At 50.5% G+C, this 14,674-nt stretch overlaps 1 protein-coding gene and 1 pseudogene across 1 annotated transcript; both read right to left on the bottom strand.

Annotated features, from left to right (window-relative positions):
- Positions 1-4,660: 4,660 nt before the first annotated feature.
- On the bottom strand, positions 4,661-6,472 carry LOC137850045 (olfactory receptor 52B2-like). The gene is made up of 2 exons (XM_068670279.1): positions 6,125-6,472; positions 4,661-5,954 (listed from the first exon to the last, which is right to left on the bottom strand). Exons 1-2 carry the CDS (start codon positions 6,128-6,130, stop codon positions 4,986-4,988), a joined length of 975 nt encoding a protein of 324 aa, XP_068526380.1. The 5' UTR covers positions 6,131-6,472; the 3' UTR covers positions 4,661-4,985.
- A 6,066-nt stretch (positions 6,473-12,538) lies between these two features.
- LOC137850034 (ubiquilin-1 pseudogene) lies at positions 12,539-14,299 on the bottom strand (annotated as a pseudogene).
- Between the last annotated feature and the right edge of the window lie 375 nt (positions 14,300-14,674).

The following is a 14,674-nucleotide window of genomic DNA, read 5'->3' as shown; positions in this document are numbered from 1 at the left end:
AGCCCCAGTGGCTTCATAGTGAAGCACTCTGCTCCCTCCCCTCCTCTGAGTACTGGCACTATTGCAGTCGTCAGTGTTTCCAGTGCTCCCATCTCCTTCTCCAGGTGTCAGCATGCACTGCCTGCTGGCCTACACCACCCTGTGTAGCCTTTTGATGCAAACACTTGAATCTTTGTGGTTTAGGTCTGGTTATACCCAGTCCCATCACCATCAGCTGAGAGGGATTCCCACCTGGCACAACAATGACTAAGGCTGATTTCTGCAAGAGAGCCTACAAGGGGGCAGCTGTCTCAGGGGAAGGCTTGCCCAAGGCTCATGCACAAGTGCTGCCTGGTGCAATGTGTACCCCCAAGGCATGGCACAAGTGCCACATGCAGGCACGTCCACTGCCTTTGGACAGCACCGCTAGGCTGAGCCCTGGGCTTTCTGTCCTCTTCCTGTGTCTCTCAGCTTTTCCTCATAAAAGTCTAAGTTCATCCCACAGTGGCAGGTCCATTTCTGTCTGCAAAGTGCAGGTGATATGTGTGCAAGGTCACGATTCTCTCCCTCCTAGACCAAATGTCCATGGTAAGTTTTGTGGTGACCTGGGGTGGGCAAGGAGAATGCAATGGGAGCAGGCTGTGGTGTGTTGTGGTCCTTCCCAGGCTGTGCCCAGAGAAGAGAGACGTTGGCTTTCCAGTGCAGTAGGAAGGTCCAGCAGAATGTGGTGTGATCTGGTGGGACTGTGACACTGACAGCACTGCACCTGAGCTGCTCACCACCTCTGGCAATGCATCTTTAGGATAGGTGTAGCCTGAGTCTTTCAGCTCTAAGATGAAACTAATGGAGATAAAACAAAATCATACTCTTCACCTTATAAGCACTTCCATTTGCAGCATTGTTTTCAGAGCAGCCTTGTGTTGACATTGCCTGCCCCATGTCTGCCCTGGACCATGAGCTAGACCAGAGGCAGGCACTGCCAGCTCAGCCTGTGCAATTCCCACAGCCCAGGCAGGCAGATTCAGATCTGGCTGTGTCTGGACGCAGCGTGACAGATGTAAATTGAAACACGTCTACAGTTTGGTAAATACTATAGAAAGTGATTACAAACTGAGGAGAAATAAGGCTTAATGTATGTTAGTGCTGGCTCAGGACCTGTTCCAATTTAGCAGGTGTCTGAGCAGGCAAGATTGCTCACCCATGCAACTCACTGGCATTTCTGGAGGTGTTGATAGAGTTGCAAATTAAGGCCCAGTGCTTGATTTCACCTGAGTTTTGACCTCTATTAATTCAAACTGCTAGAACAGTATTGATGGAAAAGGGTTTGCATTGTTTTGCTGAAGCAACGCAAAGTCCCTGGTGACATGGGCTTAGTGGGGTCCCACTGCTAGGATCCTGCCAGGCCATGAATGTCCTTTTGCTCATGCTGAAAGTGCAGGGGACGATTCCTCCAGAACAAAGAAATGTTCAGGAGGAATCGTCCCTTCCAATTCCTTTGCTGCTTGGCCAGTGGCACAGCTGTGTCAGTGCCGCAGGTCTACCACCTGAATTTAAAGGGCTTTTTTGATCAGCAAGGTGCTGCTTATTCACTTCTGCAGCTGGCCAGTAGAATCGCTCCTTTATCATTTCTACAGAAGCCATGTTCAGGGCACCATGTACATTCCTAAAATAAACCCACTGAGAAATATTAGCCCAGATTTGACCCATGCAAGGAGATTTTTGTGCTTTGCATAAAGATGAGAGACATGCCGAATTTTCAGTGCCCAAATTAGTGGTTTGACCTAATGCAAATTAAACACTGGAAACCAAAGCCAAACTTAGACTAGTTTTCTTACATCAACACTATATGGAATCACTCATTTCTGGCAAAAAGAAAGGCAGCATCTCTGTTTTATGAGGGAATCAGTGACAACACTGTAAAAATGTAGTTTGCTGAGTGCTGTAGCACCAGTTCCCTTTTCCCTGGCAGCTTCTGTACCTGTGCTAGATCATCCTCATGGCAGGTCTGGAAGGAGCCAAGTGAGACTTGATCAGATTTGAAACTGAGACAGTTTTTTGTTGTTGTTGTTGTTTGTTTGTTTGTTTGTTTTTTATTATTATTATTTGTTGAAATCTGGGAAACACAGTACAGCAAAGAATGTCAGTATCTGCATGAATCAGAAAGAGAGGTATCAAGTGCTAAAACAAAAGTCTGGGGGCAGTTTTTATTTTAAGAGATCAGGCTTAAGGCACAGCAGCTGCTGGACTTAGATGGTTTCTCAAGGGCTTGTTTACACTGACTGTTCCTGATTCTGTAAAACCTTTCAGAATTTATTTTTTTTTTTTTTTAAAAAAAAGCATTTCTGTGTAGTGAAGCAGGAACTGGGCAACAGAACAGGTGCAGTTTAAAGGCTTCTTTTGAGGACCTAAGTCAATCTGTATCAGCTGTGTTTTTTGTGTTTTATATTTTGTATGTGGCCTTTGAATCTCACTTCCCTGATGCATTCTGCGGGTGTCAGAGACAAATACATCACAAGATCACAGTGTGGCCGAGGCTGGGGGAACCCCTGGGTGCTGCCACTCACCCCCTGCCCCAGCAGGGCCCTACAGAGCCGCTCGCCCAGCCCCACGTCCCGGCGGCTGCTGGAGCCCCCGCGGAGGAGCCCCCAGCCCCTCTCTGGGCACCCGCCCGGCACAGCAGTGCTGCCTGGGGCCCAGAGGGCACCTCCTGGGCTCCAGGCTGGGCCCGGGGCCTCTGCTCCTGGCCCTGGGCACCCCTGGCGAGAGCCTGCCCCGGAGCCAGGCCCAGCTCTCGCAGCCTCTCCTCACGGCAGAGGTGCTCCAGGCCCTCCAGACCTCGGGGCCCTGCTGGGCTCTCGCCACCAGCTCCAGGCCTCTCTGGCCCCGGGAACACCCCAGGGGCGGCCTCCCCAGAGCGGAGCAGAGCAGAGGGGTCGGATCCTCTGTCACTGGTTTTCCTGGTCCCAACCAAGACCAGATCCCTGAAGTGGTAAGGGTTGTGCAATCACTAACTGGAGTCCAAGCTGTAAGGAGACAAGTAGCAAACAAGCACAGGAAACCAGACTATGTTATGGCTTCTCCCAACTCATCCTGGTGGTCAGTTTGTCTGTGCTACATGGATCTGGTAGATACAGAATCACAGAATCACACAGAATTTTCTAGGTTGGAAGAGACCTCAAGATCATCGAGTCCAACCTCTGACCTAAAACTAACAGTCCCCACTAAACCATATCCCTAAGCTCTACATCTAAACGTCTTTTGAAGACTTCCAGGGATGGTGACTCCACCACCTCCCTGGGCAGCCCGTTCCAATGCCTCACAACCCTTTCAGTAAAGAAATTCTTCCTAACATCTAACCTAAAACTCCCCTGGCGTAACTTTAGCCCATTCCCCCTCGTCCTGTCACCAGGCACATGGGAGAACAGGCCAACCCCCACCTCGCTACAGCCTCCTTTAATGTACTTATACAGAGCAATAAGGTCACCCCTGAGCCTCCTCTTCTCTAGGCTGAACAAGCCCAGCTCCTTCAGCCGCTCCTCGTAGGACTTGCTCTCCAGGCCCCTCACCAGCTTCGTCGCCCTTACCATTCTCCTCAGGTTCCCCCTCATGGCCAACACCTACCCAAACGTCCAGGCAGTGTCAAACCCCACTGCCTGCAGTGCTAGGGCTAAGCAGGTTTACTAAGAGCTCTGCAAACAGCCTGATCTGGACACACCACAGTGCTGGGACTCATGCTATGATGTCTCTGACAGGCACCCTGAGGGTGAAGCCAAACTGAATTGTCCAGAGCAGTCCTTGTATTGGTGTAATAGAAAACAATAGCTTATGTGCCACAGGTGCTGGAAAAATAAATAAATAAATAAATAAATAAATAAATAAATAAATAAGTGTTCTCAAATAAAAGAGAAGGCTTATTACATAAAAGCAATAAATGCCATGCCTTTATTAATAGGAAACCAATATTAGCAGAAACTGATCATAAAAGAAGGCATTTGCAAGAGCAATGGAGGAAAACGCTTCATGTGTGATCTATAAACCTAGTAAATACTCGGGCTGAAGCTGGGGTTTGCAGACACTCTGTCTAGACCATCTGCAACAACTCTAAATCCGGGACAAGGTCTGATGCCTGCCAAGCAGCTAATGGGGGCTTCAGTTCAGCTCTGGAGAGATGTAGTTCAGCGCTGTCTCTCTCCAGAACCTGCACTCCTCCTGTACCCTCCCTAAAGCAGCTTGGATACTACTGCTCACCACTTTCAATCAGCACATAGAATCATAGCATCATGAAGGTTGGAAAAGACCACACTCGCTGACAAAGAGCCCCTCCCCAGCTTTCCTGCAGCCCCCTTTAGGTATTGGAAGGCCACTGTAAGGTCTCCCTGGAGCCGTCCCTTCTCCAGGCTGAACAAGTCCAACTCCCTCAGCCTGTCTTTGTAGGAAAGGTGCTCCAGCACCTTGATCATCTTTGTGGCCCTCCTCTGGACTTGCTGTAATATGTCCATGTCTTTCTTGTGCTGGGAGCCCCTGAGCTGAACACAGTACTGCAGGTGGGGTCTGACGAGAGCAGAGCAGAGGGGGAGAATCACCTCCCTCACTCTGCTGCCATGCTTCTTTTGATATGGCCAGGATACTGTTGGCTCTCTGGGCTGCAAGTGCAGCACCATGCTAACCTGCAGTACTTGCATTTATTTCAGTGTTTTATCTTTGGGAGACTTCCATTTCTGTGAATTTTAATAAGAAAGCAATTCCTGTAATAAAGTCCATTAGGCAGTTGTGATTAGAACAATTTATTACACACCTTGTCCCTTGACTCCAGAGCAGACAGCTGAGATAAGGATCTCACCACCACACTACAGCAAAAGCTGCCTGCCTTCAGCTTGTTGAGGATTCCCCACAAGTGACATTTCTGTCACTTGTGCTCGACATTTGTGGTTGCCAAGAGGGAGGATTTGGGTGGGCTTCAAGTCCCACTGAGGTATTCATTACTTTCTCATAGTGACATCTTGCTGTTATTCTTGCAGAAAATGAACTGAGGAGCAGAGAAACACTTTCATGAACTTCTCTTTTACCTGTCGCATCCGCACCCCATACACGATGGGGTTCAGCAGGGGAGGGAAGAGAATGTACAGGTTGGCCAGCAGAATGTGGACATGGTGTGGGATTTCCTGACCAAAGCGGTGCGTTAAAACAGTGAAAAAAACAGGAATATAGAAAAGAAATGTAACACAAACATGAGAGACACAGGTATTGAAAGCCTTGCAGCGGGCAGTTCTGGATGGGAGTCTGAATAATGCCTGAAGAATTAGGATGTAGGAGACAGCAATGAGCACAACGTCTAGCACTCCTGCTGCGACAGGCATGGCAAGGCCATACACAATATTGACGGAGATGTCGGCGCAGGCCAGCCGGGCAATGCCCATGTGCTCGCAGTAGGTGTGCGGGATGACGTTGTGCCCGCAGAAGGGCAGCCGCTTCAGCAGGAATACACACGGGAAAATGATGCAAAAACTTCTCAACAGAATCACCAGCCCTGTTTTGGCAATAGCTGACTGTGTCAGCACAGCCGCGTAGCGCAGGGGGTAGCAGATGGCCACAAACCGGTCAAAGGCCATGGCCAGCAGGATCATAGACTCTGCTGAGGAAGAGAAGTGCAGGAAGAACACCTGGGTCAGGCAGGCGCCGAAGGAGATCTCCCCCGCACTGAACCAGAACAGAGCCAGCATCTTGGGCACAGTCGTGGTTGACAGCATCAGGTCAGTGACAGCCAGCATGGACAAGAGGAGGTACATGGGCTGGTGGAGGCTTCGTTCTGTGCTCACAACAAAGAGCAGGGCACCGTTTCCCAGCAGGGCAGCCAGATACATAGAGCAGAAGGGGATCGAGATCCAGATGTGTGACTTCTCCATGCCCGGGATGCCAGCCAAGATGAAAGTTGCTGGAGTCGAGCTGGTAAGGTTGAATGGTGGCATAAGCTGCACCTGAAAGCAAAGACAGAAAGCACTGCAGAATGTTATTTCACATGCTCAAGCTCTTTCACCACTATCAAATGCCAGCATCACCTCTGCTGATCAGCTAACAGCCACAGCTGCAGGTATCAACCCCACTTATGAAGACCTGTGGTCTGCAACGTATTGCAGCACGTACTTACACTCATGTACTCCTACTATGTGTAAGTGGCAGTGTCCAGATTTTCTCTTCTCTTGATTTTAAGATGATACAAGAGTATTTTTCTTCCAAGTAGACCAGGCTGAATGGAGACAGAATCAACCCATGCTGCACAAATACCTTAAATCGATGGACTATCAGTCTGGAGTAGACGGAGTAAGTCATGCAACACAAGAGGAAGGTCAAGTGCTTGCAGGGATGCATGAGATATTCTGGGCCATCGGGACCTGCAGAGGGGATAATTGGGAGCTTCAGGTACATGGACTCACATGAGTTTAAGACAAAATTAACTCTAGGATTGAAGTTGGCTGCTCGTTCTCCATCCTCATCTGCAGACTTCTGTCTCCCTTTCCCTTTGTTTTTAGGACTGAAAAGCTTCTGCTTTGGCTCACTCTGCACCTCACTGTCAGTGCAAGTCGAGTGGAAATAAAATCTAGCCGGGAACTGGGAAAGACTCTTTTGTCAGGGGAAGACCCTGAGCTGGAGTTCCCCCAGCAGCCAAGGACAGGGCTGCACCACTGCCCTGCAGCGGGTGCGAAGGAGGCTGGGTCACCCCCAGACTCGCACAAGTTAGACTGAGATGCCTCTGTTTTTCAGCAGCTTCTGCAATAGTCAGTCAGCTCTTAAATACCAAGACTCAAAATAGGAATCAACTGTAGCGCAACTGAGATGAACAAGTATTGCAAGTACTTCAAACCGTACCTGTGAGGTTACTGTGTACCGAAATACTGACTCCATGGATGAGAAAGCAATTGCATTTTTAAAGATGGAGTTGGTTCCCAGAGAGGCACACAGTTTCATGTCCAAGGAACCTGCTCCATAGAAACAACATAACAGTGGACAGTCTTTAAAAAACAGTGAAGATAAAAAACTATCTAATGCTGTAAACAAAGTAAAGCAATTCATTTTAAATATTGTATGAAATAAAAATAGATGTGGCATGTTAACAGATGGAAAACACTACTCATGCAAATAGCATGTATACTCTGTGCTGTTATACCAAAAGCCAGTCAGCTCTTGCCAAGCTCCGGATGTTGAACTGCAGACAAACAAGGGCCCGTTGCATCTGCAGGTTGGGATCACAGCGCAGCCAGCAGCTCTGTGCCAGAGGGACCTCTCAGCAGCAGACCCTTCCTAGCCTAGTCACCGCCGTGGAGCTGCACTAACACAAGTACAGCACAAAGGATGTCTTCTACAACTACCTCCAGGCAGTTCCTTGGAGCCTTTTATTCCTAAAAATCTTTTTAGCTTAACTAAACGCAGTAACTTCAAATACTGACATTCCCACAGAGCTGCCTGAGAATTACAAAGAGGTCTGATCCCTTGTCATTGTGGCAGAAGCAAGGGCTCTGATCAAGGACACAGCTGTCCTAGTTTCATCTGGGATAGAGTTAATTTTCTTCAGAGTCACTGTTCGTACTGTGTTTGGGATTTAGGATGAGAACAGTGCTGATAACACACCAATGCTTCAGTTGTTGCTGAGCAGTGCTTAAGCAGAGCCAAGCACTTCTGTGCTTCTCACACTGCCTGGCAGTGAGGGGGCTGGCGGTGCACAGGGAGCTGGAAGAGGACAGAACTAGGAAAGCTGAGCCCAGCTGGCCAAAGGGATATCCCATGCCACGTGGCATCACATGGCAATATAAAACTGTGGGGTTGGCCGAGGTGGGGGGCAGCCACTGGTCGTGGTTCAGTGGGTGCTGAGCAATTGCATTGTGCATCGCGTGCTTTGCTTATTCTTGGCTTTATTATTTCCTTCTCCTTCTTATTAAACCGTTCATAACTCAACCCACGAGTTCTCGCACTTTGACCGTTTTTTGAGTCCCTCCCCCAGCCACCGCAGAGGAGAGCAGACAGCTACAAGGTGATGAGCTGCCTGCCCAGTTACAGCACAGCAGCAGCTTCACAGAGCTGTGGAAGGGGACTGGATGGAGCCCTCACCCAGGGGCAGCCTTCATAATACGACAGCCTTTGGAAGGGAGCCGGGGACACAGAACTGGGCAGGGGAAAACAGTCTGCTAGTGACTTGCTGTCCCCAGGTGAGAGAATGAAGATAACACAAGTGTTTTCCCTCCTGGCCTGAGCACATCCACAGCTCTCCCGTGGCAGGGAGACGCTCAGTGCTGCCCCAGGTCGGTGCACACTGTGGTGCCCCACGGACATCACCCTGCATGGGGCTTGCTCCTGCCCTGCCACCTCAGCCTTGCTCCCAAAATCGTGTTATCTCAGCTGAAGAGCAGCTGATCTGGCTGTCCAAATGCTGGAAGGTGCTTCACCAGCTTATTGCACACTGGGGATGTGGCTCCTCTGTCCTAGCGATCCCCCGGCCCCAAGCATGCAGCGCAAGCAGCTCACCAGATCCTCGACCCTGCAGCAGCGCGGGTCCGTGGCAGCGGCCAGGCAGGGCTGCAGCGGGGAGCCCTTGTAGCGGCTGCACGGGGCCCGGGTGGAGGCACTGCACCCACTGCGTCACGCCAAAGGTGCGCTGCAGCCACCAGCAGCACAGGGATCTTCCCCAGGTCCCTCATGCACCACGCGCATTACAAGCACATCGCTCAGTGCACACAGGTCCCCAGCGCCCAGACCGGCACCTGCACAATTATACCTGTGCCATTTGCACAGCCTGTCCCCAGGGCCCTGGCTGGACTCACAATGTCCCTGCAGGCAGCAGCAAGGCGCAGTCTGTGCAAAAGCAGGCACGATGAGTTCTAAAAGAGTGCTGTAACTTCCCCAAAGCAGCCAGACATACAAAGTGGGGGCAGTTGCTTCTGCAAATAGTTTAACATATATTTATAAATAGCATCCTGCTTTTTGAATAGAATATTGGGCACGATACATAATGCCCTCATTGGTTATGGCAATAAAGGAATTTGGAGAAGTTCCATAAAGCAATGAGACAGTCATGGGCTGCACTCCTGTCTGGGATGCAGGAGGACAAGCTGGGGAGCGTTGCTTGCACGAGTGACTGGACTCTGCCCCACCTCCTAGGTCAGGGCAGACCCTCAGGAACTTCACCACGCACAGGGTGAGCAGTGCATTAGTCTGTAGGAACTGTTTTCTGCAGGATGAATCATTTCAGTACAAAGAAGCCAACAGGCAGGGGCAGCCTTGAATGTCACAGACCCAGCAGCACACCCACACCTGGAGTTAGATTTTTGGCTCCAGAGGGGCTGGCAACCAGAGCATGGTCACTGCAGGGGGGACAGGAGCAGATCTGGGAGTGGGCTGCAGGAGCCCCTTCAGTGCTGGTGCCACCTCGTGTCACAAACCCTACCGCCCGTATCTTCTGGTGCCCAGGCACCTTTACAGAAGCCCGGGTCTCGGGATGAGGACCAGCTTGCTAACAAGGCAGAGAGCTGATGTTTATCAGCCTGGCTGCCTCTGAGAACAAGGAGAGATGCAGAAGCAATGGTGGAGTCCTTGCTGTCCTGCAAGCACAGATGGTTCCTATGCTCCATGCCACGCAGACTACAAGGGATCACAGTCCTCCAGCACCTCCCAGCTCACACCAGACATCCCACTCAGAAGCTGAGCAATACCAGGGGGACATTTTTGTTGGGGAAAAAGAAACAAACAAACAAACCATTGCATTTGGTGACATCTTCATGTGCCATGAGTTCCTTCCAGGTTTACCAAAGTAGTTTTAAGAAAACAAAGAAAAAATGTGTTTGAAAAGGTAAATCAGCACTTTATTGTAACTGAAACCCTAAAAATGCTTGAATTTGAAACATGAGCATTTTAATGGAATGCTTGTTCCAACAGCCTGTTGTGTATAAGTGTTTATCCATCCTTAATTCACCTTCTGAGATGCTCTGTTCTGCCCTGCCTCATCTCCCATCACTCATCCAGAGGGACACAGGTGTCTTGTGATTCCCATGTCACAGCTACCAGCCCCATGTGCTGGTCTCAGATGCCCAAGGGCATCTCAGGTGGTGTTGGGCCCCTCCAGTTGAACACGGAGCTGTGCCAACATCTCTACAGGCTGCAGGAGGAGGCTGGATGCACACTTCACATCAAACTTTCACATTTCAGGTTCTCCCACCTGCACCTACCTCACTCCATCATCAGCCATGGATGAACAGCCCAGGACAGGCCACACAAGCTCTGTGTGTGTGTGTTCAGCTTCACGAGACCTTAGCAGATGTTCCACCTGACTCCATGATCATGGCCCAAAGCAGAGACATTTCCTAGCAGCACCGTCCCAAAGCAGCAGCAGCAGTGTTTACCACCAAGGAAATTTGCAGATTCTTGGCCTCATTAGGCAGCACACCTCAGGCCACAGCTGCTGCACAGGGACCCCAGCAAGCCGGTGGCCACCAGCCCCTGGCATCAGTCACACCCCTGTGGCCAGAGCTGAGACTGGCTTCTGGAGGGAGGGAAGAGCTGAAGCCCAGCAGCAGACACACAGCCTGCCAGCCACCACCAGAGGCAGCTGCTGCTGCAGGGATTGGCTTTATCAGGGCAGGTCAGACGAGGCACAGCTGCTGGCACCGGCACCATCAGCATGGGGTCTGCCACAGGGAGGACATTTTCCAGCCACAGCCGATCAAGCACCCAGCCTGTCTCCCCAGACCGATCCTCCAACCACGTCTGGAAAGGTGAAGAGAGGAGAAAGGAGGAACAAGATGCAAAATAGCATGCAGGGATAAAACACAAAGTCTAAATTTGTTACTGGCTGCAGGGCCATGGAATGGGAGGAGGAGGAAAAAGAAATGGGTAGAAAACCCCTCATGGGACATTTTGTAAAGGAAAGGTGCTGGGAGAGAAACATTTGCAAAGGAAATGAGTGGGAAACCTGGAGCCAGAGGAAGAAGACTCAGTGCTTGGATGCAAGGGCAAAGAAGGGAAGGGTAGGAGCAGGAGGGTAGGGAAGGGATAGGACTGGAGCAGAACTGGGCAGAGGTGCTGAAGGGCAGGGTCTGGGCTGATCCTGACCCTGCTCACCCAGGGCAGGGCTGGGAGAAGGGCAGAAGCTCCAGAAGAGCACAGCCCCAGCAGCTCCATCTCCTAACACTACAGTTCTGAGTCATTATAGGCAGGTCTGCAGCATCAAACCTCAAACGTCCCAATCAGTTATCATGGTTTGTGTTATAAAGACAAGGCTTTAACAAGCATTATGCCTCAGGCTCACACACAGCAAAGCAAAAGGGACAAGACTTACAAAGAGACAGCCCTGATCCCAAGGAATGGTTTGCAGAAGATATCTTAATCCCTGGTGCCGTGGGTGATGCTGGGGAAAGCACAAAGCGTTTGGGATTTGTTAATCAGAGAAACTCTTATCTAGTGCATGAAACTAAAAACTGCAATGAAAGGTGGGTAGAAACCAGCTGTCAACATATTCAGGATGAAAAGCTAGGTTATAACCATCATGGATAGTTGCCATAACCCTCACCATAACCCTTGGACTTCACTCCCAGAGGAGCAGCAGTGGCAGAAATGACAGATTGACTTTCAAAACAGTTTACTTGGCAGAGGAAAAGCTGATGCCTACAGTGGCAGGAATGAGGCTGGGTGGCTCAGATACTCCCTGCCTCTCTTCTTTAGGGCCTTTACAAAAGAACAAACAAACAAACAGCTTTCAAAGTGCCACCATTTCTTTTGGAGTCCATATGAGAGCCATGCTTATTTATCATCTGGTCTTCAGCATTAGTGCAACAAAGCTGGTGAAAGGTCTAGAGAACAAGTCTTACGAGGAATGGCTGAGGGAAGCGGGGTTATTTCATCTAGAGAAAAGGAGGCTCAGGGGAGACCTTATCACTCTCTACAACTACCTCAAAGGAGGTTGTAGTGGAGTGGGGATCAGTCTCTTCTCCCAAGCAGCAAGCAATAGGATAAGAGGAAATGGCCTCTAGTTGCACCAGGGGACCTTTAGGAAAAAAATATTTACTGCATGGGTTGTGGAAGAGGCTGCCCAGGGAAGTGTTTGAGTCACCATCCCTGGAGGTCTTCGAAAGACACGTAGATGTGGTGCTTAGGGACATGGTTTAGTGGTTGACCTGGCAGTGCTAGGTTAACGGTTGGACTTGATGGTCTTAGAGGTCTTTTCCAACCTGAATGATTCTACAATACTATGATCCCCAGAACTCAGTTCCTAGCCTGTAAAAAATGTATATTTTCCCTCCCTGGTGTCTTTTTCTGGTATGTTTTTCACCTGCATATACATCTGGACTCTATCTGCAAATGGGTAGCACCACATTCAGGCAGGGCCTTCACTGTGTCACAGCACAGAACCCCTCATTTCTGAATGCAGGACATCCTTGCAGCTAAGAGGGAATTAATTCTCATAGACTGAAGAATGCTACAGCACACAGCTTCTTATTATGCACCCTGCTACCTTTAGTGTACGATGAGACTGAAACACAATCATCAACAAACAAGGTTCATCATTTGGACGAAGCAGTTACGGTGTCTTGTTTGATGATGGTGCTTTTGCCAGTATCTCAGCTGCTGCATTGATCTCACCTTCTGCATCAATCAGAGCCTGCAAGTTTGCACGTTGGTCCTGGAAGCCCATGGCATGGAGCTGCTGCATTTGTCTCTCATATCTGACCTGTGGTGCTTGCTCGTCCATCTCTATCTGGTCTTCTTCTTCACCCTGTTCTGACACCAAACTTAGATCATCCTCAGACTCATTGCTTTGTGTCGACTCGTCCATGCTTTCCAGATCCAGCTCCACATGTGAGTCCCCCAAACTCAACATGAAATCCGGTGCCTCTGTGGTGAGGATCTGTAATCCCAGCTGGACCTGCAGCAATGCCTGCAGCGCCCTGGGGTTTCTCAGCAAGGACGAAATCTCAGCGTTCTCCATCTCTGGCGGTAGCTGCTGTGCACTTTGATCTTGAGGTAGAGAGTTTTCACCTCTTGATGTGTGATCGCTATTCAGCAGCATTTGTGCTGGACCGCTGGGGTTTGTTAACGCATCCTCCAGGTTTTGCATGAGTTCTGCGTTTCCTGTTAGCTGCTGCACCATGCTCTCGGCCCTCCCTGAGTTGGAGACCACCACACCTGCTGCAGGACCCAAACTCAGCACAATAAGACTCTCGTCTGTGCCATTTGCCAGTTGTCCATCGCAGTCACATACACTGGCTCTGTTGGACCGCGGAGCCCATGGGTTGGGCAATGGCCTCCGGTTTTCAGTCCGGGCTGGTAGCTGGGCCCCGTTCAGGGACAGGTTACTGTCTGGTGGAGCAAACAAGTTGTTGCCTATCTGTGCCTGCACAGCATCCAGGATGGGCTCCTCAACTTCCCTGTAGAGCTGCTCCAGAGCACTGTACCCACCAGGGATGCTTTCGAGGTTGTTCATGGCCAGATCGTGGTTCCTTACCATCTCTTGCATTACAGCAGGGCTGCTGTGGGCCTCTAATATTTCCCTTATCGTGTGTGGGTTGGTGAGAATGTGACCAATCTCGGGATTTTGCTCAGCCAGCTGCTGCACCTGAGGGTTGGACATGATGATGTCCCTGACAAGGCTGGCATTGGCAAGGGTGTTCTGCACAAAGGTGCTCTGCGCCACCTCGCTTATCAAGCCGTGCATAAACACATCTTGTCCTTCAATGCTGCTCACCAAGTCCGACACATCTATTGAGTCCAGGCCTAGGATATTTACACCTGTCACCCCAAGGAGGAACCCCTGCAAAAACGTGTTGTTGTTGATGGTGTTCATATCCAGCTCTGAACTGAGGATCCTAGCCATGAGTTCTTTCATGGTCTGCACCACTATTTCCTGGCCAGACATCAACAGCTCAGACAAATCCTGATAGCTCAGGCCCGGGTTTTGCAGATCAGCTATGCTTTCCAAGAAGAACAAATTGGAATTACTGCGGCTGGGAGGCTGCATCAGGGTGGTTGCAGCTCCTTGATCTGGCAGGCCCTCCTGTGGTCTCTTTTGGGACCTGATGACAAGGTGGATGCTGACCCCATTGTGGACTCCATACTGGCTCAGAGTATCTTGATCTTTGAGGACTTTTCCAGCAAATATCAGCACCAGGAGATCAGGGGGAGTTTTAAAACGCTGGCCAATGTCTTCCTTAAACTCCTGGATGGTGCTGCTCTGAGCAACCTCAAACTGCTCCTTCTGTTTGAGGGTTTTTACAGTCACTTTGATGATATCTGAGGAGTCCGTGGTGACAAGAGGCTGACTATCCCCTTTGCTTTCAGACATGGTGGCTTTGAGATTGGGGCTGTGCTTCAGTCTGTCAGAAAGCAGAGGCACTGGCAGAAGGTGGGAAGCAACGGGGGGCAATGGCTGCCGGCTGAAACAAGGGGTGGCAGTGGTGCCTGCTGTGGTGACAGCTGCCAGGGGGGAGCAGTGACACGGGGACAAGGACCACCTCTCCCCACCGTGTGCCCAGAGTGCACATACCAGCCAGATGTTGCACAGCTGCTCCCCGTGCTCAGTGCCCCAGGGGTCGCCCCATTTCCTTGTCCCGTCCCCTCGGCCACGCAGCCCGGCCACACTGCCAGCCCCGTGTTGTGACATCACGCTGGTGTCAGAGAGACCAGCAGGGCACGGGCAGGGGGCACCTCCCCTGGAGAC

Source organism: Anas acuta, chromosome 1 (assembly GCF_963932015.1).
Source record: "Anas acuta chromosome 1, bAnaAcu1.1, whole genome shotgun sequence".
NCBI lineage: Eukaryota > Metazoa > Chordata > Aves > Anseriformes > Anatidae > Anas > Anas acuta.
This window is presented reverse-complemented; position numbering and strand designations above follow the sequence as displayed.